The 24,146-nt window shown below is 43.8% G+C and overlaps 1 protein-coding gene across 1 annotated transcript in view; it reads left to right on the top strand.

The window, feature by feature from the left end:
- Nucleotides 1-18,630, top strand: part of LOC139265529 (protein Shroom4-like) — a 179,119-nt gene extending 160,489 nt beyond the window's left edge. The window contains exons 7-10 of the mRNA XM_070882560.1: nucleotides 3,192-3,710; nucleotides 11,751-11,934; nucleotides 12,197-12,469; nucleotides 17,238-18,630. Of these exons, the coding sequence (XP_070738661.1) occupies nucleotides 3,192-3,710; nucleotides 11,751-11,934; nucleotides 12,197-12,469; nucleotides 17,238-17,516 (1,255 nt within the window). The 3' untranslated portion in view covers nucleotides 17,517-18,630. The remainder of the gene's footprint in view (nucleotides 1-3,191; nucleotides 3,711-11,750; nucleotides 11,935-12,196; nucleotides 12,470-17,237) is intronic.
- The last annotated feature ends 5,516 nt before the right edge of the window (nucleotides 18,631-24,146 follow it).

Genomic DNA, 24,146 nt, shown 5'->3' with positions numbered 1-24,146 from the left:
AGGGAGGGGTGAGGCCATGGAGGGATTTGAAAATGAGAATTTTAAAATCGAGGCGTTGCTTCACCGGGAGCCAATGTAGGTCAGCGAGCACAGGTGATGGGTGGGCGAGACTTGGTGCGAGTTTGGACACGGGCAGTCGAGTTTTGGATCACCTTTAGTTTACGTAGAGTAGAATGTTGTAGGCCAGCTAGGAATACATTGGAACAACCTAGTCTAGAGGTAACAAAGGCATGGATGATTTCATGGCTTCAGCAGCGAATGAGCCGAGGTAAGGGCGGAGATGGGCGATGTTAAGGAGGTGGAAATAGGCGGTCTTAGTTATGTTGCAGATATGTGGTCGAAAGCTCATTTCAGGGTCAAATATGACGCCAAGGTTGCAAACAGTGTGGTTCAGCCTCAGACAGAAGTTGGGGAGAGGGATGGAGTCAGTGGCTAGGGAACGGAGTTTGTGGCGGGGACCGAAAACAATGGCTTCGATCTTCCCAATATTCAATTGGAGAAAATATCTGCTCATCCAAAACTGGCTGTCGGACAAGCAGTCTAACAATTTGGAGACCGTGGAGGGGTCGAGAGAAGTGGTAGTGAGGTAGAGCTGGGTGTCGTCGGCGTAAATATGGAAACTGACACTGTTTTTGGATGATGTCACCAAGGGGCAACATGTAGATGCGAAATAGGAGGGGGCCAAGGATAGAACCTGGGGAGACACCTGAGATAATGATGCGGGGGCGGGAAGAGAAGCCGTTGCAGGTGATTCTCTGGCTATGATTACAGATAAGGGAATGCGACCAGGCGAGTGCAGTCCCACTCAGCTGGACGACAGTGGAGAGGCATTGGAGAAGGATAGAGTGGTCAAGAAGGACGAGGAGGGATAGTTTGCCTTTGTCACAGTCACAACGGATGTCATTTGTGACTTTGATGAGAGCTGTTTCGGTACTGTGGCAGGCACAGAAACCGAATTGGAGGTATTCAAACATGGAATTGCATCACATATCCCTAGTACTCTGATTGATATTGGCAAGTCCACCAGGTAGTGAGACTTGGGTCCAAATCTTGCTTTGTGGGGAGTGGAACCAGGGCTGTTATCTACAGGAAGGGGAAGCCTGAAGAAGAGTTACTTGGGTAAATTTAGAGCTATAGAGTGGCATTGGCAGAGTCCAAGAAGAGACATGCAGCCTCTCACTGGAGAAAGCAAGTGGCACAGATAACCAAATACAATTAATTGCTGAAATAAACAAACTGCACCAACCAGTGAACACAGAGTAGGCCAGAGTTGAAAGATTGGAGGTTGTGAGCTGGAATGTAAGGGCAGAGAAGGTTGCAGGGGCCAGTGTTGTGGGGTCATGGAATGGCTTGTAAATGAGGACAAAGAGCCACTTGCACACACATGGTAGTGGAAATCTGGAATTCTCTGCCCCAAAAAAGCTGTGGATGCTGTGTCAATTGAAATTTTCAAGACTGAGATTGGTAGGTAAGGCTATCAAGGGATATGAGTCAAAGGCGGGTAAATGGAGTTGAGGTACAGATCAGCCAGGATCTAATTAAATAGTGGAATAGGTTTGAGAGGCTGAATGGCTTACTTTTGTTCCTGTCATTTTGTTTTGAGATATCTTTAAAGGATTTTAAAGGTATATTTTGTGCAATGTTGCATGAACACACCATTCAGTCTGAATACAGTAGAGATGAGGTCTGGTAAGCAACCCCATGATAAGAGTACTACCTTGCAAGACATAAAGGAACTGTGCTTCGAGGGCTAGTTTAATGTTGAGTGTTCATGCAGGAGAAGTGTCTTTGATGTTTTGAGGAGGAGAGTAAAAAGTTTAGTGATCCCTCTGGCAGATCACTGAGTTTGATATAAATTGAAATGTAATTAATTTTGAGGGTTTGTAACCCCTAGTATACTTTTACCCATTGAGTCTCCTGATAGCCAAGAGTGACAAGAAACTTGTTCCCAGGTCTATCAGTCCAGTTATGAATCTGGCTCCTTGAAAGCACATGACGGACCACTAGAGTGACTGCCATTTTCCATTGATGGGTGAGGGCAGAAGGAGCGACACCTGACTCATGCTGTAGCTGACTTGGGAGCACTCGATGCTTATACTGTGTGCCTTAAAGTAGAAAATATGTAATTCTTCAGCTCTGAGCTTGAGTAACACACACAAAAATCATCATAAAATGTTTTAAAATAATTCCCCACCCAGTTCTGATGCTAGCTCATGCTGGGTATGACCCAGTGTAGCCCTGTGGTACCTTGTTGTGTGAGCCTAGACAGTGAGTATTGGCAGGCTATTCAACTTTCCTTAGAGCAGAGAAAGTTAAAGGGAGATTTAATAGAGGTGTTCAAAATCATGATGGGTTTTGATGAGGAAATAAGGAGAAAGTGATTTCAGTGGCACAAGAGTCGGTAACCAGAGGTCACAGATTTAAGATTAATTGGTAAATGAACCAGAGGCAACATGAGGGAAAAAACATTTATACAGCAAGTTATGATCTGTAATGCATTGCCTGAAAGGCTGGTGGAAGCAGATTTAGTAATAACTTTCAAAAGGGAATTGGATAAATACTTGAAAAGGAAAAAATCTCAGGGCTAGGGGGAAAGAGCGGAGTGTGGGGCTAGTTAGATAGCTTTCAAAGATCTGGCACAGGCACAGTGGGTCAAATGGCCATCTCCTGTGCTGTATCATTCTATGATTATTGCTGAGCTCAATTGTATTTCATTCAGTGTCCTCAGATGTATACCTTCCAACAATGGTTACTGGACCATGATTAGGAGCAGGAATCCGAGCTAATTTTTTTCCTTTCTTCTGCCCCAACTCCCTGCTACAGGGGCATTGGAACCAATTGTAGTACCTGGATCTTAACACTGGCCCAGCTGAGATTAACTAATTCCACACATATAATGGTTCGAACTTGGAACCTTCCAGTTTGTGTGGCTCAGTATTGCACCACCTTGAGGAGCTTTAAAATCCTAATTTTAAATGTGCATAAATAGAATGTATCCCAACCAGCAGCCAGTGAATCTCTTCTTTTTGTGAGGATGACAATGTCCCATTTGGTGATTTCCGTGGTCTCCCCTGCAGAGCTTTATCGTATATATCTGGTGCTGCTGATCCTTCAATTGCAGCTTAGTTGAAGCACGAGTTCAGAGGTCGTTAGTGTGCAACATCATCTAGTATTCATTTCTGTTTCCTTAGAACTCGAAAATTAATAGATCCAATGGGGGAGGTGACATCCAGAGGCGGAAGAAACGGGCCCTTTGAAGGAGACCGACTCGATCTCCCGTGCAACGTGCCATCTACAAAGAATGATGTGGATCTGGGCTGTCAGAGATGCGGGGAGTCGTACTTTAGTATTATCAGCAGACAGGACGAGAGATGGGAAGATTCTGAGATTTACATAAAACCTATCATCAAACCGCAAAGGAATACCATAAAAAGCACCTCTCAGGATCCTGGTGAGGGGATTGAGACTGTGAGGTGCTGTTCAGATGTGAAGAGCACAACTCCCACCGAGCTGACTTCTGAGGAGCTGGTGAGAGACATTGCAGGAAAAGACCGGTCTCTGGCAGACATTCTGGATCCTAACGCAAAGATGAAGAGTGCTGTGGACCTGATGGGTGGAATCTTTCCGGAAAGCAAAGAAGAACTGTCACGGGCACGTGATCGCAAGAAACGGAATCCACTACAGCTGAGCCTGAATGTTAACCAGGAGAAGTAAGTCTCTTCTTGATCTTCCAGATTCCATGTAATGTTATTGAACTTGTTAAGATCAAGATCCAGTCACCAGTCTGTGCTGAGTTAGCTGATCTCATTCTAGGCAGCAATTGCAGCACAATAGGTCTCCATGATCCTGGGTTACAGAAAAGAACAATTTAGCAAAATTCTTACTCTTGATTAGTGTCCAATGAGCCAGAAAAGTGCTTCTAGAAGTTGGGTGAGGACAGGTTTGGGTTTGGCGATGATTCTCTTTCAATGATAGAATGGGCATCCCCAGGAAAAATAGCCACTTGGGCAAAGTACCTGCTGGCACCTGGGAAACCATACCTCAGCAAGAGGCTTGGTAAAATTAGTAAGATAGTGTTGGCGATAGGATCATACATCCATTTCCCACCTCGGTCATACTTATGGCCCTATTTAGAGCTGAGTTATGGGCAACTTTGTTCTGAGGCTAAACCAGACTGTTCGCAACCTAGGCATCATATTTGACCCTGAAATGAGTTTCCAGCCACATATCCGCGGCTAACTAAAACCGTCTTTTTCCACCTCCGTAACATTGCCTGCCTCCACCCCTGCCTCAGCTCTTCTGCTGAAACCTTCATCCATGCCTTTGTTACCTCTAGACTTGACTACTCCAACTCACTCCTGGCTGGCCTCCCACATTCTACACTATGTAAACTTGAGGTCATCCAAAACTCAGCTGCCTGTGTACTGATTCGCACCAAGTCACACTCCCCCATCACCCCTGTGCTTGCCGACCTACATTAGCTCCCAGTTAAACAATGCCTTGATTTCAAAAGTCTCATCCTTATTTACAAATCCCTCCATGGCCTCGCCCCTCCCTATCTCTGTAATCAATTTCAGCCTCACAACCCCACGAGATATCTGCCCTCTTGAGCATCCCTCATTATAACTGTTCAACCATCGCTGGCCGAGCCTTCAGCTGTTTGGGGCCCTAAGCTCTGGAACTCCCTCCCTAAACCTCTCAGCCTCTATTTCCTCCTTTTAAGATGCTCCTTAAAACCAACCTCTTTTTTTGGTCATCTGCCGTAATTTCTTCTTGTGTGGCTCGGTGTCAAATTTATCTATTTTGTCTTATAACACTGCTGTGAAGCACCTTGGGACGTTTTACTATGTTAAAGGCGCTATATAAATAAAAGTTGTTGTGAATTTTATTTAACCACAGTTATAGTCATGGTTCCTCTTTAATCCAGCTGAGAATTTACACTATAGCTGCTACAAAAGTGCTTCCATGCGTATAAATGGACAATATAGTTACTCGGGGACAGCTGTGGATGTTTCACAGTGTTGTAAGTTATGGTGCACTTGGACACTGGAACAGATGGAGATGCAGTCAGCTTCCAATGGAATTTTTAGCTTCCTGGAAGCACTGAAGCATTTATTAACCTTCTCTCCCCACCCTTCCACTCTCTGTCATTGTTCCTTCCCCCTCCCCTCCTCCCCCCACTCCTGACAGACATTGACGAGATTGCAAATATCAAAGTATCTTCAACACTTTATGCTACAGAATGACTACAATTCATTTTCATTTTCACTTGGAAAATAGATTCAAATCTGACTGCTATACTATATTTCCACAATTTGCAATTTTTTAAAGGACGTGACAGTTACCACTGAACCGGAAGCGGACCGCAGGTGCGCGCTGCCAGTTTGTCATGGCTTTTATCCCTTTTTAAAATTTGTTTCCCCATGCTACACAACTTCTTTGGTAGGATGAATAGAATTAGGGTCCTGCTCCTGAGCTCCAGTCACATCCATTCAGAAACCAATTGGCAGGAGGTGCACAAGAATGAGTTAGGAGGTCACTGGCCTGATTTCCCACTCTCTATAGATGCAGTAGCAGAGCATGTAACTTGCCCAAATGGAATATAAGCTTAAAAGTGAGCTTTTGTCCTCCACTTTTGAGCTACTCCTGTCTCCTTGTCCGGATAAAATTCAAGTCACAATTTGGAACACGCAAAGTTAATTTGGCAAACTTTTTATTAGAAAGTCCCTTGATCCATGGCGAGACCTCATGTAATTTGTCAATTGATGACCTTCTGTGATATTCGAGAATGCCTGTTATGAATGTACAAAAAGAACAGCAGTGAATCTTGATTCGCTATTATTTCAACATGAAGTCAATAGAATTTGGTTTATTTTTGGATAAGTGTGTGAGGGCAATTCTCAAACAAGGTCCGTATCTGTGTGTCTTAGCCTCGAGGCTTGATCTGAAATCCATTCTCAGTAGCATCTTTCATTAACATGTTGCTGTAATTATGTATCAATCTTGCCAACCAGAGGACTCCTTGAGGGACTGGTTGGTGCATTGGCTTGGCACACTGATTGTTTTTAGACCGGGGGTGGGGGGGGGGCTAGGTTTGAATCCAAAATACCATCAAAGTGCAAAAGTCCATTCAAGATCACTGATGCTCATTATCATATAAAATATTTGTACCTAAACACAACTTACTAAATTTGTCTTGGGTTCACTAAGCGCACTCACTATAAGGAATGGCGGCATTGTTTCCTATATTATTCAAATCACAACAGACTGGCACATCAAGTCTAAGAAATCCATCTACACTCAGTTGCTAAACACAATTTTGCACTGATTGATGGCAAGTAAACACCAGCATAGTATCAGAGACTTGGCAACATTAGAAAATGGCATCAACCAGCGCCCAGAAACCTTATACACTCCACTTTACCAAGAGTTTATCTCTACTAAAATCACATTGCTCCAAAGTAAACAATGCACCAGCTGCACCTAAAAGTCATCAGCATCGCGTTCCATCAGAATCCAGGGCAGATTACATCCAATACTTCCAAGGAGGTAATTGTCAGTCTTGGGGCCTAGACGAGGTGAGAGCCCAGGGGCAGCACGGGCCAGCCCACACTGCGATGTGTGTGCACTAGGTCATGCAGCAAATCTGGTCTCCAGTTAGTCCAGGTTAATCATTGCCACTGGACCAAGACCGAGCTCTGTCAAGCCCGTGTGGTGGCTGGTGTGCAACGGCCACCACACGTTAAAAAAAAAAATCAACACACAGGCATCTTCCACCCTTCACGATGTAGTTCGGGACCTGGAATATTAGGTCCTTCATTGAAACACCTGTGAACTCATCCATTTTTGGCGTGGAAGCAAGTCATCCTCGCTTCGAGGGACTGGCTATGATGATGAATAGGAGCTTCTCTCGGTTAGATGCTGCTCAGTTCAGAATCCCTGACACTGTTAAGAAGTCTATTGCTGATGCATTTCTATTGTTGGTTGGCACCAGCTAACCTTTGAATTATACTTCCTCTGTGATAATTAAACCAAAGTGTAAGTATCTCCCTTAGCATGCATGGGAGGCCTTCAAAGCCATAAATCATGAAAGATATCTCAAAATGATCTTGGCTTTGCACTTTCGATCATCGACCTAAATGATGGAGACTGATGGAGATAATAACCTGACCGGGAGTTCCTCAGATGCAAGGTAAAGTTATCAGTATAGGATACTCCCTTTCAACCTCTTCTCAGCACCTAGGATTTCCACAAAGTGCCTATCCACTCTAGGGATATCTCAGGATGCAGCTTCTCCATGAATATCCTTACCTGGACAACTGACTCCTCCAAGCCCCATGCTTGGGATCTGCCAGTACAGTTGTATGTTACAGTCCAAAGATTAGAATGTATGGTCAATTACAGGAAGATCCAGCTACAATCCGTCAGGAACCAATATTTTTCGGGATATTGTTCTGTATAACCCAGCAAGTGGATTTTCTACCTTCAGATTGGTTTATAGTACTGAGGATCTAAATTCGGGGGATCTAAATTCCTCTTTCCAAGAATAGTTGTGGATCCGAACAAACTTTTATTTGCTATTTGTAGCAGTTATTTTTGTAGTTCCCAGCAACAGCCTGTTTTGAAGAAATGACTGAATGGATAAATAAAGTGAATGTAGAAGATGTGATGTATAAAGATTTTTAGAAGGCACATGATAAGGTCTCTCGAGAGGCTTGTTAGAAAAAATCGGGCATATGGCATAAGAGCAAATTTATTAGCATGGATAGAAAGTTATTTGGTCAGAAAACAGGATATGTTTTGCTTGGATTGGAGAAGGGTTAGAATTGGTGTATCAAGGGGGCAGTGCTGGGTCGACATTTGACCTTGTGTATAGAAGATTTGGACTTGGGTCTAGGAAGCACAATCTTGAAATTTGCTGATGATGCAAAAGTAGGGAGAACTTCAGGAAGACATAGACAAGTTAGCAGAAGGACAGCTGGAAGATTCAATTTAATGTAGAGAAGTACAAGGTAATACATTTTGGTCGGAAAAACAAGGAATGGGACTATACAATCAATGGAAAGACGCTGAAAGGTGTGGATATTAATAATTTTTTACAAATAGGGGCATAGAGTGCAAAAGTAAAGAATTAATAAATTGATACAAAATGGTTATGCTGCAGTTAGTGTGTGCAGTTTTGGAAGCCTCAATGTAGAAAATGTATTAAAGCCATAGCATAGATTAACAGGATGATGCCAGAAATTGGAAGCTACATTTATGAAGGGAGACTTGAGGTACTGGGACAATTTGCACTGGAACAGAGGAAATTTAATTGAGGCATTTAAAATTATTAAAGATTTTGATGGAGAAAAACTATTCCCCCTGGCTGGGGAGTCGGTGATAAAGGATCATCAATTTAAAATGGTCACTAAGAAAGTGAGGAGAGAGGTTCGGAGAAATTTCTATACACGGAGGATTGTTAAGGCATGAGATGTTTTACCAGAGGAAGTGGTAAAAGCACAGGCCATTGTATTGTTCAGGGGAAAACTGGATAAATATTTGAAGCCGAGGAAGATACAGGACTATGGGATTAGTTTGGGATTACTTTAGCAAAGAACTGGCACAGACATGATGGGCTGAACGGTGGTGTCCTGTGCTGCAATCTTCTAAGATTTTGTAGTACCTGACCACTTCAGCTAAACCTGCTTAGTCAGTCATCTCCCCACATAGCCCCTCTCCTTTCCTAACTAGTAAGGACTGACTGGGCCTCAGCAACTTAAATACATATGATCATTGAAGAAATGTACTACAGGGCAATCTTCCACTATTAACCGAAGTTACAGAGCAGAGCAGAGCACCCATCAGCAAGAGAAAGGGGCTCTGAGCAAGCAGTCAACATGACACATCAGCTGATTGGAACTTAAAGCAATAAAACTAACTTTGGAATACTTCCAGACCATAATACAGGACAAACTGCTATGTTATTGTTGGATACCACAAAATGGCTCACTATATCAGTATGGAGGCAAAAGGAAGATCTGCTCCTGCTCCCTTTGCTAACATCCACTTCTACTAGCATGCTGGTGTTTGGATCAGTAGATTACTCTCTCAGCTCTGCATTTATCTGAGATAGACAACATAGTGACAAAGAGTCTCCGTCATCTCACATTTCACCCTCAAGTGGAAATCCACTCTTGATTCAGCATATTTCCAGAAGCTAGAGAAGTTGTACAATAGCCCTATTGCCTCTCCAACAAACACTTGCTCGTTTGTTTATGCTTGCGGATAGGGACTAGTGAAGTTTCCTCCATTCTTCTGATCCCTCTGGTAGTTTGAAAAATATGAGTGAGAGGGATGGGGAAATCAGAGAAGGTTGTTCTTGGGTATCTCTTCAACACCCAGTAGCAGCTGGCTTGATCACAGTGCAGGGTAGAAGCCCTTTTGGCCAAAAAAGGTAGAAGGAGTTCTTCTACCCTCTCCGCAGACTCATTACTGGGACGTAGTTCCATGGACAATGGACACACTCAAGTATCTTGTCCCAGTGGTCATTCTTCCTGTGTGAGCATTGATGGGCTAGTCGACTGCTGGAGGAATCACAGTTAAACCCAATCCTGTCCACATGTATGCACTTCCAGCAGAGATTGCTGAACATCAATCATAAGCAGGAATCCTGGCTGAGTTTGTTTTTTTTGTTTTCCTTCCCTAATCTGAGGGTGGGGGGCGTGGAGGGCGCAGGGAGGAGAGTGACAAGGTCGCAGCACTGAGGTCAGTACCACTATCTCTACTGAGATCAACTAGCTCACTACTGCGATTCGAACTCTGGATATAGCCCAGCTACACACTGGGTACATATGCTGTCCTCTATTTTTTTTCAATTCTTGTGTGCACATATTGTGTAAGAGCAGGAGGGGCCTAAATCATTTGCAGGACACACCACTACACTTGCCAGAAATATCATGAGAAAGTTATTAGTAAAGCCTTAGCCCCCTACAGAGACTGTTCTGGATCCTGGGGATATGTTTCCTTGGTAATATTTAACAAGTGGCCAACAAAGTTATTTCTCTGCCTTTTGAAAACATGTTTTCAGGCAGGCATTTTTTTGGACTCTGACCTGATGTCTAGTTTTCTGCTTAATTCACCCTTTGTCAGGACACAGGAGAGATGTGAGACATCTGAGCAGAACTGACCAGTGGCTTGGGGGAAAGGTCAGAAGTGGGCTTGTACCCACTACTGGCTGGTAGCTAACCCAAGGGTCACAGGTTTTACTCCGGGCCTGTGCTTAGTTAGTTGCAAACAATAATAGCACCAGTTTGAGCACAACAGTTGACTTCATAACCCTTGGGTTGGAGAAGGAGGAATATAGTTTAGGGTTACTGATTTTGATTGGACCCCTGGATGTGGACATCAAATAGACTACCGACATTCACTGTATACACTATATAGGCTGGTATATAAACAATGGCTACTTGACTGATGTACCAGAATGCATAGCTGTTGATGCCAGTGGTTAGATGCAAAGCAATTTACCTTTTACACTGCATAAAAGTTGCCTGTACCCGAATCTCAAGCTGCACCCCATTAGCATTTGCATTTTTTGTGCTTGCCATTTTTTTTAGTACCTCTGACAATGTGTGCCAATTGGTGCAGAATTCTGGGTGGTATTTGTGTTGTGGAGCTGTGCCAAGTAAAAGAAGCGTGAGACTGACTGTACTCATTTAAATTAGGTTGTTTGCAGCTGGCACAGAGAGAACTGCAGCCTGTAATTGAAGTAGCTATATTTAATGGCGCTAAAGCACTGTCAATCAGTCCCCTGAATATCAGTCTCTCAAATAAGTTAATATCAGCCTGGTAACTGAAAATGTTGGTCTTTTAAAACATCTATGCCTCCTAGCAAAATCTTATTGATGTGATCAAGGTTGAGCACTTCAACATGCCTCTGATTTTTCTTGGTTTGTCCTCAAACACAGTGCTGTGGATGTATTTTAAACTGTTGGTACAACATATGTATAGTATTCAAAACAGAATGAACTGGAGGCAATAATTTGTAGGGAGGATCTGGAGATAGTAGGAATGAGTGAAATATGGCTACATAGAAAATAGGATTGGCAACTAAATATTGCAGGATATAACACATTTAGGAAGGAAAGGGAAGGCAGGATGGGAGGTGGACTAGTTAAAAATAACAATGGCAGTTGGAAAAAAAAAAGTGTAACTTGCAGTAAGGTGGATACAGAATCCATATTGATTGCGTTAAAAGATGAGGCTAATAGGGGTATACTATAGACCACCAAATAGTGGAAGGGAATTGGAGGAAAAAATATGTAGGCAAATCTACAAGGAGGCATAGAATACTAATCATGGGAGATTTCAACTACCCCAAATAAACTGGCCGGGAGAAGTAGCGAAAGGAGAAAAGGGAATCGTGTTGTTATAGTGTATACAGGACTCCTTACTCACTCATTACTTAAAAAATCCCAACAAGAAAAGAATCACTACTAGATCTTGTAATGGGTAATGAACTAGAACAGATAGGTGAAGTAAGAGTAGGAGAGCATCTTAGTAGCAGTAATCACAACATTGTAAGGTTCACGATTAGGATCGAGAATGACATGAGTAGGACAAAGACTAAATAGATTGGAAATGAGGGTGGAACTAAAGAAGGTAAACTGGGATAAAATCTTGAAAAACAAAGAGACAGAAAAAAATGGGAAATCTTTAAAAGTGTAATCAACAGAGGAAAGTGATAACTGACTCTCTGTTCTTTGCAGGGGTACTGTACAGGCCACCTCCCCAACATCATCAATGGTTAGCTCGACTTGCTCCACCTACTATAGCACATCCGCTGCCAAGGCTGAGCTGTTGAACAAGATGAAGGACCTCCCCAAAATGGCTGAAGAGTGTTCGGAGGAGGAGGAGGAGGAAGAAGAGGACAAGAAGTTGATAGAAAAGAAGGTAATGCGCATTTCCTAGATGCAGAATAGTCTCCGATGATGAGAAGCAGGTGCCAAGCAAAGCCACAGGAAGAAAGATAGAATAAAATCTTAAAGCAAGCCTGCCCCTGGCATGCCCAGCAGCCATTACATTGGTCCAGGCCTGTGTACATTGCTTCTGCTAAGGGATAGCATATGCCATGTGGAGAAAATACATTTTCAAATCATTTTGGGGTAAGCAAGCTCTTTTATAACCAATATTTTTTTCTCATCGATTTCTACAGCAACAATTGATCAGCAGTCTCAGCAGAAAACTCTCTGTGTTGCATGAAGCCCAAAAGAGCCTTCTGGAAGACATCAGTGCGAATTGTGCCCTAGGGGAAGAGGCTGAAAGAATGGTGAACAAAGTCTGCAAACCAAATGAGTTTGATAAGTACCGAATGTTCATCGGGGATCTGGATAAAGTCGTGAATCTGTTGCTGTCTCTCTCAGGTCGACTCGCTAGAGTAGAGAATGCCTTAAATAATCTGGGTCCTGACGCAAGTGAGGAAGAAAGGGTATGTAGTGGCAGCAAATGCCAGTTAACATATATTCATTATTCTCTCTGTGGGTGTTGTTCAGGAAATTGCCTTTAGAAAGGTGGTACTCTCAATGCAGCCCAACAGCCATTTGCATTCCTCCTTCCTGTCATCTATTCCTTCAGCAGACTCGTACTTCATGTGCTCTTGAGCCTCAGCTCACAGCCTGTTATCAGCAGGTGGGATATCTGCGAAGTTCAACACTCTGTCCTGCTCCCCTCCTTTTCTTGCTCTCCAGCAACAGAGAGGAAGGGAATAGTAACCGGATGCTGGGAAAGGGGTCTATTGCAACTTTGGGACTAATTATACAACTATTTGCCCTTTTTTCCCCCTTTGTCTTTCAAAGAAGTGCCTGGCTTCCACTTGACACCTGACACAGTGGCACGATTGAAATTGTGTGAGGATCCATGTCTCATCACTCCCTGGTACAGCATGTTGCAACATTCTGGTGTGTGGTCCTCAAATAAGACACTGGTTAATATGGGAACCGTACATGTGATTGTTAACCAGGCATAGTGTGATGTAAAACACATTGGACAAAACAGATTTTACCTGGCTGCCAGAACTGTTCGTTTATATATTTTTTTAAATACAAATGCTGCAAAACAACCAGGGTAATTTTTGTTTCCTACTTACGAAAAAGCAACCAACCTATATGAGAACTCTGTAGAGAATTATGGAATAAATAGATATTCCACCACTCCCTTAGTTGTGCATTAGTGCTCCATTGCACCGCCCCAGTACACCATCCATTTCATTGTTATTGGCTACAAATACAGCAAAATATTGACCTAGTTTCAAATCCAGTCCTTATCGAAGGGTATCAAAGACCCTTTTCTCACATCATCCTGAATAATACATTTTGCATGATAATGACACCTGTGGTGGTGTCACTGATTGCCGAGAATTACTTGGGTCTAGTCAAAAGTGAGAGAAGCCACAATGAACATAGATTATTTCGCTCAGGCAACCAATGTGTCAAATTCTTCTTTGCAGCTACTGATACTAAAATTTGATTTTAAATGGTTAGGGGGATGGGAACCAATGCAGGGAGACAGAGGGAAACAAAAAGGAGACAAAAGCAAAAGACAGAAAGGAGATGAGTAAAAGTGGAGGGCAGAGAAACCCAAGGCAAAAAACAAAAAGGGCCACTGAATATAAAGGGGCTGCAGGAGGGGTCAAAACTAAAAATCATGGTTTAAAAACTAGGATTAAAACACTCTACCTAAACGCACGCAGCATTCGAAATAAAGTAAATGAGTTGACAGCACAAATCATTACAAATGGGTATGATTTGGTGGCCATTACAGAAACATGGTTGCAGGGTGGCCAAGACTGGGAATTAAACATACAGGGGTATCTGACGATTCGGAAAGATAGACAAGAAGGGAAAGGAGGTGGGGTAGCTCTGTTAATAAAGGATGATATCAGGGCAGTTGTGAGAGACGATATTGGCTCTAATGAACAAAATGTTGAATCATTGTGGGTGGAGATTAGAGATAGTAAGGGGAAAAAGTCATTGGTGGGCGTAGTTTATAGGCCCCCAAATAATAACTTCATGGTGGGGCGGGCAATAATCAAGGGAATAATGGAAGCATCTGAAAAAGGAACGGCAGTAGTCATGGGGGATTTTAACCTACATATCGATTGGTCAACTCAAATCGCACGGGGTAGCCTGGAGGAGGAATTCATAGAATGCATACGGGATTGTTTCTTAGACTAGTATGTTACAGAACCTACAAGGGAGCAAGCTATCTTAGATCTGGTCCTGTGTAATGAGACAGGAAAAATAAACGATCTCCTAGTAAAAGATCCTCTCGGAATGAGTGATCACAGTATGGTTGAATTTGTAATACAGATTGAGGATGAGGAAGTAGTGTCTCCAACGAGCGTACTATGCTTAAACAAAGGGGACTACAGTGGGATGAGGGCAGAGTTGGCTAAAGTAGACTGGAAACACAGACTAAACGGTGGCACAATTGAGGAACAGTGGAGGACTTTTAAGGAGCTCTTTCATAGTGCATAACAAAAATATATTCCAGTGAAAAAGAAGGGCGGTAAGAGAAGGGATAACCAGCCGTGGATAACCAAGGAAATAAAGGAGAGTATCAAATCAAAGACCAATGCGTAAAAGGTGGCCAAGGTTAGTGGGAAACTAGAAGATTGGGAAAATTTTAAACAACAGCAAAGAATGACTAAAAAAGCAATAAAGAAAGGAAAGATAGATTACGAAGGTAAACTTGCGCAAAACATAAAAACAGATAGCAAAAGCTTTTACAGATATATAAAACGGAAGAGAGTGACTAAAGTAAATGTTGGTCCCTTAGAAGATGAGAAGGGGGATTTAATAATGGGAAATGTGGAAATGGCTGAGACTTTAAATAATTATTTTGCTTTGGTCTTCACAGTGGAAGACACAAAAACCATACCAAAAATTGCTGGTCATGGGAATGTGGGAAGGGAGGACCTTGAGACAATCACTATCACTGGGGGGTAGTGCTGGACAGCTAATGGGACTCAAGGTAGACAAGTCCCCTGGTCCTGATGAAATGCATCCCAGGGTATTAAAAGAGATGGCGGCAGTTATAGCAGATGCATTCATTATAATCTACCAAAATTCTCTGGACTCTGGGGAGGTACCAGCGGATTGGAAAGCAGCTAATGTAATGCCTCTGTTTAAAAAAGGGGGCGGACAAAAGGCAGGTAACTATAGGCCGGTTAGTTTAACATCTGTAGTGGGGAAAATGCTTGAAACTATCATTAAGGAAGAAATAGCGGGACATTTAGATAGGAATAGTGCAATCAAGCAGACGCAGCATGGATTCATGAAGGGGAAATCATGTTTAACTAATTTACTGGAATTCTTTGAGGATATAACGAGCATGGTGGATAGAGGTGTACCGATGGATGTGGTGTATTTAGATTTCCAAAAGGCATTCGATAAGGTGCCACACAAACGGTTACTGCAGAAGATAGAGGTATGCGGAGTCAGAGGAAATGTATTAGCATGGATAGAGAATTGGCTGGCGAACAGAGAGTCGGGATAAATGGGTCCTTTTCGGGTTGGAAATCGGTGGTTAGTGGTGTGCCACAGGGATCGGTGCTGGGACCACAACTGTTTACAATATACATAGATGACCTGGAAGAGGGGACAGTGTGTAGTGTAACAAAATTTGCAGATGACACAAAGATTAGTGGGAAAGCGGGTTGTGTAGAGGACACAGAGAGGCTGCAAAGAGATTTGGATAGGTTAAGCGAATGGGCTAAGGTTTGGCAGATGGAATACAATGTCGGAAAGTGTGAGGTCATCCACCTTGGGGAAAAAAAACAGTAAAAGGGAATATTATTTGAATGGGGAGAAATTACAACATGCTGAGGTGCAGAGGGACCTGGGGGCCCTTGTGCATGAATCCCAAAAAGTTAGTTTGCAGGTGCAGCAGGTAATCAGGAAGGCGAATGGAATGTTGGCCTTCATTGCGAGAGAGATGGAGTACAAAAGCAGGGAGGTCCGGCTGCAACTGTATAGGGTATTGGTGAGGCCGCACCTGGAGTACTGCGTGCAGTTTTGGTCACCTTACTTAAGGAAGGATATACTGGCTTTGGAGGGGGTACAGAGACGATTCACTAGGCTGATTCCGGAGATGAGGGGCTTACCTTATGATGATAGATTGAGTAGACTGGGTCTTTATTCGTTGGAGTTCAGAAGGATGAGGGGTGATCTTATAGAAATATTTAAAATAATGAAAGGGATAGACAAGATAGAGGCGGAGAGATTGTTTCCACTGGTCGGGGAGACTAGAACTAGGGGGCACAGCCTCAAAATACGGGGGAGCCAATTTAAAACCGAATTGAGAAGGAATTTCTTCTCCAAGAGGGTTGTGAATCTGTGGAATTCTCTGCCCAAGGAAGCAGTTGAGGCTAGCTCATTGAATGTATTCAAGTCAAAGATAGATAGATTTTTAACCAATAAGGGAATTAAGGGTTATGGGGAGCGGGCGGGTTAGTGGAGCTGAATCCACGGCCAGATCAGCCATGATCTTATTGAATGGCGGAGCAGGCTCGAGGGGCTAGATGGCCTACTCCTGTTCCTAATTCTTATGTTCTTATGTTCTTATGACAATCTTGACACTCCTCGTGCATAAAAATATAGGGTAGAAGAAGTTCCTCACCTCAAACAGCCAACAATACCAGAAATCTCCAGTAATTCAGTAATACATTTGATTCTGCTGATGTTCCAGTGAGTGTGTGCAGTGCCTAGTGTGGTATTCAGACTGCGAATGTCCCTGGATTGAATTAGCTGACCTCTGCACACCTGGTAGGTAGCTGGTCACTTCTCCATAAGGAGGAAATACAATTACTTGAGATGATCTGTAGCATCTTGTTTTTAAAGAGTAGTTTTGACAGCCAAAAAAAGGCTATTTCATCTACTCTGTTTCATATCATAATAAAACCAATGTCCCCGATCATAATTTGCTATCTGGTAACGTTGTTGAAAACCTGTGTGGACATGGGGTGAGAACAGACTGAGACCCAGCTGTGATGCCTGCCAGAACTATCTAGCATGCTGGCATTCGCTGCGTTCACACTGAATATTAGCTATTTGGGAAAGGTGCCACAAGATTACTGACTCCTGTGGGTCTGTATCCTAGCATGACTCAGTGGCTGGGAGACAATAGAGGTAAGTGCAGAAAAAAACTGAAGGGGAAGGCAAATCTAACTGACCAGGACTATTCACTTTAACTTGCAGCATGCACTGACTGAAAAGAAAAAACAACTCGCAGCGCAGCTTGAAGATGCCAAAGAGCTGAAGGAACATGTGGATCGCAGGGAGCACACTGTCCATAATATCCTGGTCAAGCACCTGTCGGAGGATGAGCTCCAGGATTACACCCACTTTGTAAAGATGAAATCTGCTCTCATCATTGAACAGAGAGAGCTGGAGGACAAAATCAAACTTGGAGAGGAGCAGCTCAAGTGTTTGAGGGAGAGCTTATCCCTTGGAGCATGCAAAAACAGCAACATCTGAAATGTAGAACTCTTTAAAGTACATTTTTGGTCTAAATGACTAACATTCAAATTCTAGCAAGCAATGGATTCCTTAATCAAATGTGTTAATATCCAATGGTTTAAAATCCAGAATATATGCCCCCTATTTGTAATTGACTGTTGGAATGATGAATCTTAGCCTTGCTTATCATATCATCTGTCATTCTTCAGTGGCACCAGCTCATGTGAAAGTAAGGGAGTGTTAGCTTCTCTTGATTGATAAAGGCAACCAGTGTAGTACTAGGCCATAAGGATCAGGAAGGTCCCAAGTTCAATCGTCCACTGGTATTGAATTGACTGATTTTAGTCGAGGTAACTTGAGGATCACAAATGGCCTCGGAGTCAAGAGCTAGGAAGGGGAAAGTTAGCTCGGATCCTGCTCCTAATTATTATCCAGTGACATCTGCTCGAAAATGTGGATGTTGGCTGAGAACAATATTGGGCTTGACTGCAACGTCCTCTGTAGCCTACTGATACTTCATGTCTGGGCTCACACATGAAGAGTGACTAATTGAGCGAGGTACTGGATGGCTGCCAGTACAAGTGGAACCTTTCCCTCATTAAGAATCAGTGCCTTCAGCAGAGGATAATGGGGAGAAAAAGAATGGATCATCATAATTTTGAGATTAAATTAATAGCATGAATTCAGGATTTTCAAAAACAGCTTCCATTAGCTGAATTTTTAGCCAAGACATTTCTGGGTTTGAGTTGCACTCTGTATCATGGAACCAGCCAAAATCTGCCTGTCCAGATGACAGTTTTTCCTCAGTTGGTGCTATTGTAGTGAAAGAAAATTGTAATTGATTGATTTTTTTTTTAAATTCCAATCTTTTGTTTCACTTTTACCCTGCTTCAGTGCATGCTACCGTACTGCTACACTCAACATTGCACAGGTCACCTAACATATCCTTGACAAAAGCATCACAGGCATGACTGCCATAAAAGATCATTGTCATTGTCACTGGTAAACAGACCATTTGGCCCATTTATTTAGTGGGATATTTAATTATTTTGTAATAATTTTTGATGGAATTGCTACATTTTTGGGAAGGAAATAATCCAGAAGACCCACAAGTCATTTTATGTCAAATTCAAGTGACACAATGATTTTCACTTTCAGACAATGGGCTCCATTTTCCCCAAAGCTTTTTTTTTGGTTACTTGAAGAGTTACGCCCGTTTTTTGGGAGCCCAAGTACGTCAAAAAAAAATATTCTAAGTTTTTCGGTTTGATTTCTTCATTTTGGGGCAGCCTAACCTGTCCTTTAGTTTTGGGGGCAGAGCCTTGATCTGCGCCAAAAAGACCGGTTTGCCACGGTAACCAGGGACACCATGCGGGCTGAGGCTGGAAAGTGACACAGCTCAGCTCGCAACCTGCACAAACACATTAAAATACATTGCAGCAACTTCACAAACACATTAAAGTACATTGCAGCAACTTATTATTAAAGTTCCCCCCCCCCCCCCCAACTCCCTCCCAATGCCGATCCCCACTCCTATCCCAGGCCGAAGGATCTCCCGGTCTGCTCCCCTAGCCGAGTGGCTTGCTGGTCCGCTCCCTAGCCCAGGTCGAACAGCCTCCCTGTCCGCTCCCCCGCACCTATCCCCGGCCGAGTGACCTGCTGGTTTGTTCCACCGCCCCTAGCCCTGACCGAACAGCCTCCCGGTCTGCTCCTCCGCTCCTATCCCAGGCCGAGTGACCTGCCGGTCCGCTCCCCCGACCCTAGCCCTGGCCGAGTGACCTGCTGGTTTGTTCCACTGCCCCTAGCCCTGGCTGAGTGGTCTGCCAGTTTGCTCCCTAGCCCTGACCGAACAGCCTCCCTGTCCGCTTCCCCGCTCCTATCCCAGGCCAAGTGGCCTCCCGGTCCGCTCCCCCGCTCCTATCCCAGGCCAAGTGGCCTCCCGATCCACTCCCAATGCACCTATCCCAGGCCGAATGGCCTCCCCCCGCCTCCCCCCTCTCCCAGTCCCCACATCTAACTATACCCTAAAGGCTTCTCTCCTCTCCTGCTGCTGCTGTTCGGGCATCTGCTGCAATTACCTGCGCCAATTTCCTTAACTCTCCAGAAGGTTTTTCTACAGAGGCCACATACGCTGGTCTAAGATGAACTGGAGTAACTCTCAACTGGCCAAACTTTCCTAAATGGCCAGAATTGGCGCGGGTGGCAGGTTACGCCCCCTTTGGCTGAAAAAAAACGTACCTAAAAAAAAAATCGTAACTAACTTGAATTACGCTGGTTCAAATTGATCGGGGAAACTTTTTTTTAAACTTAGGCCGAAAAAAGCGGCACGAATCACTGGGGAAAATTGAGCCCAAAGATTTTCACTTTCAGAAACATTATATTGCATGTGTACAGATACTGCCCTAAAGTTCTGTGTTATTGTACAAAGGCAATGGGGTGCCCCTTTAAATGTAACCCTCAAATAAAAATGCTTTATAGTCTACCTCTGATGGCTGCCCAGTGTACAAGTGAGCAAGACAGACCAGAAGAGTCCAAGTATTGATCCTTGGTCTGTGCTGAGGTAGCTGGCCTCTGCTGGGGTGGGAGAGAAGGGGAAAATCAGTCACTGTTCCAGCACCTGACCACTATCCAGTGAGCTTTACTGGAAAGTGTGCATGTGGATGTTGGGTGAGGACAGGATTGGGTTTAGCTGTGATAATTCTTCTTAGTAAAATAGCCTCCCTTCAGTCAATGTGTGCCCACACCCAAACAATGCCTTTGGGCAAAACACCCGAAGGTAGCTGGCAGGCAAAGCACCTTCAAGAGGTCGAAAATTAGGGCGGGGGCAAGCTTCTCATTAAAAATGGCACTTTGCAGTAAAATTGCAAAAGACACTGAAACTGCCATGATGCATGCAAAAAATCATAGCTAATTTCAGAGTTAGATTCAAAGTGTCTAAATGCAGAAAGAATTGGTATATTATAGTCTAATCCCAGGTGTTTTTAGCATTCCATGCCCTGTAAATATAATAGAATACAGTGTACTCGTGACATCTAGTGGCAAGTATCAGTATTACTCATTTTTGTTTTCATTCCAATACCAACCGATCTGTTAAGATACCCTCAGTCCTTTCTATATATTATCAATTGGATGAGGAACAGCCAGTTTCATGGGTTGAGCTGTGGATTGATTGAGCAGGTGGACATTAGTCTCCACCTTTGTTGATACCATCAAACTGGCAGCTGTTCTTATCAGAAATGTCAATATAATAAATTCAGAGCAAATAAATCTATGCTAATGGCAGCGAGCACTTAAAGATGGGGTAAAAGGTAAGTGGTGACATATTCTTAGTAGCTGTGTTAGAATAATGAAGGAATCGTAAAATCTCTGCTTGATAATGGAGTGTTTGAATGATTGTTGCACCATTTATGTTTCATTTTGCACAGAATAATTTCTCATTTATCGGACTGTAACTGCTTTCATATCATGTAGACTTGTATTTGGGAGGTGGGGGAGGAATGGGATATGTTTTAGGCTATGGTTCTCATATTTGTTAAGTTAGCGTAGAGTTTTTATTCAAAAACTGGAATTATTGGATTTCTGCCAAAAAAGAAAAAATTACTAAGCTGCTTTTATTACATTGTACTGCAATTTACTGTAGTCCACCAGACCTTCAATCAAGGTACCTCAATCACCATACAGTGCATGGGAAAGTTTCTTTTTGCAGTATTGTATTTGTGCAGATTTGCTGTTTTAAGGATTTCCTTTGAAGTTGGGTTCTGAAGTACATTTCCCAGCTAACCCTATGGCCCCGATAACGGAGACGGTAAGGGTGCGAGGGAGAGATTTAGTGTCGGGGAAACCGAAAGTGCAGATTTCCTGGAGGTCCCGACGAATGTAATGGTAGGACCTGATTTTTATTTTTGATTCCCTCTTTCCCAGCTGCAGCCAGCCAGATTGAAGGCCGGATGGCTTTCGGGCATGGAGCCTGCAGCTCCAAGCTGCAGCCGGGGACCTGTGATTGGGAGGGCCTTGGTCACTGGAAGGAGGATGGACAAATGGCCGGGTTGAGTGAGGTTGGACAGATGGTTAGGTGCGGGGGTGGGGGGGGGGGGGCGGCGTGGCGGGTGTTCAGACAGACATTGTGGGGAGAAAAATCGAAGAGGAGGGTCGGATAGATGGTTGGGGTGGGAGGGTGCAGATCTTGCAGGGGAGGTTCGGACATCGCAGTCGAGGGTCGGACAGATAGCGGACATGGGGGAGTGGTGTGAGGAGGTGGGGGAAGGTGTAGAGGTCAGACAGATTGCACGGGGGGTGCAGACAGATCACAGGAGAGGGTTGGACAGATTAATCGGGGGGGGGGGGTTCAGGGAAGGGTTGAACAGATCGCAGGAGAGGGTTGGACAGATTAATCGGGGGGGGGGGGTTCAGGGAAGGGTTGAACAGATCGCAGGAGAGGGTTGGACAGATTAATCGGGGGGGGGGGCGTTCAGGGAAGGGTTGAACAGATCGCAGGAGAGGGTTCGACAGATTAGTGGGGGGAAAGTTGAACAGATCGCAGAAGTGGGTCGGACAGATTGTGGAGGGAGTTGCAGATTTGCTTCTTGAGCTGGGAAAAAACACTCCTGCTCTTTCTAGCCCACAAGCAGTGCTGCAAAGGCACTTACCTGATGAATCTGGTCCTTCACACCTTCCTGCAGGCCCAGAAAACCCGGCCTACAGGTGTTAAAATTTTTTAAGTTATTTAAAGCCTCCATGGACTAACCTGCCTCCTGAGAGCTGGTTGGTCGTCCAGCCCCCATTAAAACTAGAAGTGGGCCAGTTGAGGTCAGGCTGCCCAATTGTTAATAAATATTACCCATCCTGTTGGCGGGGGGAGCAGGGATTACAATTATCCCCATGTCTGGAGATTGATTGCAGGTCTTCTGAGTGTGTGAAGCTTAGAAACTATTGTCTGAGATAGCAAACACTTAGGGCCTGAAATTGGTGGACATACAGTCCAAAAATGCAAAATTAGTCAAAAAACACCTACATACCACCGCCGGCCGGAAAATTCATCAGTGACATACCACCGGGCGGTGCGCATACCGCCGACATAGCGCCCAAAACTGCAAAATTCATGACATCCCACCGGAAATGCATACTGTCCTGGAGAAGGTGCTTTTAAGTCGATCTTAAGTGGGCAGTATGTACACAGAGCTGACAGGTTTGTTTGATATTTATAGTTCTCCACATTTAGATGTATTTTTAAATGGATTGGAGTATTTTCTAGTGTTAGGCAATAATATAAATGTTCTAATAAAGCCTTATTTACTCCTTTATTAATTAACTATAATAAAAATTTTATTAGTGTGTCGCACCCCACAGTCCCCCTTTCTCGCGCACCCCCCCACAGTCCGTCTCTCTCTCTCTCTCCCGCGCACCCCCCCATAGTCTCTCTCTTTCTCCCCCCCCCCACCCCAGCGATCTCTTTCTCCTCCCCCCCCCCCCCCCCCCCCCCACATACAGCACTCTCAGGCCGGCAGTCTCTGGCCTCTCGTCGGTGCCTCTCGGGGGGGCGGAGCTTCACAGCAGCATGCACACAACTCGGGAGCCAAAGATTCCCGAGTCAAAAGGCCTCACCGCCGGCTGCACTCCGCTCCTCCCCGCTCGGCTTACCGCCAAGAAAAGTTTGATGAAATTCCTGCCCACTCAGCCCCAACGGTACCAGGCGTTAAAAAATGATGCACTGCCCGCAGACTGCCGAAAAATGGGCAGACCATGTGTTTGACCAATTTCGGTCCTTTAAATTGTATGGTGTTCCTCCATCCACTATTTCTCTTTTCAGATGCTGTTTATTTTCAGCATTTTAAGTTTTAACTCCGATTCACAGTTTCTTTTAAGCTTTGTATGGATTATAGATATTCCAGAGTAGGAAAATCATAATTTGTCTAGAAATTCCTAGAAGCCTAAAAATCACTGTGGTAATATTAAGAGATGAGTGCTTTAAACTTTTAGTATAATGTTCCCCTATCCACTATTCTAATTCAGGATTTAACTAATGCTAAAATAGTGGACAAAAGAATGTTATTCAAACATTAAATCAGCTATCATCTGAAAAGTGAAATGATATGTTACTGTTTCTGGTGTGATCCTTAATCAGAATGCTGTTCTGATATGTGTGACGACTTGTTCAATCTAATGAAGGTTCCCCTGATTTTCAATCGGAACATTCTCTTACCCTCCCAACAATCTGTTTATGTCTCCTCCCATGCCTTTCTCCTGTATCTGCATTGTTTTGGCACTTAGGAGAGATACTGCCATATGGAAATCATTTTTGATTTTTTTTTTAAGATGATTGACTAAAATTAATAGTTCAGAAGCCAATTGCTGCATTCTATTTGGCAACACAAATCATCACATTTTTTTGCTAGAAAATGAATACATGATGCACCATTCCAATTTGTTTCTGCCCATTTTTAGGCCGGATTAAGAAAGAGGGAAAGAACACTAACTCACATGATGAAGGTTATTTCTGCCCAGTTTATGGAGCAGCTAGAAATTAAAAACAGCACTGGGGGCTGTGGAGTTTACTTTTAAAGATTGAGCAGATATGTTTGCTATTTGCACTCTGCGGGGCTAGTGTGGCTACTTTAGAGAACATGGCTGTTGTAACCACCTCGCCCGCCT

Source organism: Pristiophorus japonicus, chromosome 6 (assembly GCF_044704955.1).
Source record: "Pristiophorus japonicus isolate sPriJap1 chromosome 6, sPriJap1.hap1, whole genome shotgun sequence".
Classification (NCBI taxonomy): Eukaryota; Metazoa; Chordata; class Chondrichthyes; family Pristiophoridae; genus Pristiophorus; species Pristiophorus japonicus.
This window is presented reverse-complemented; position numbering and strand designations above follow the sequence as displayed.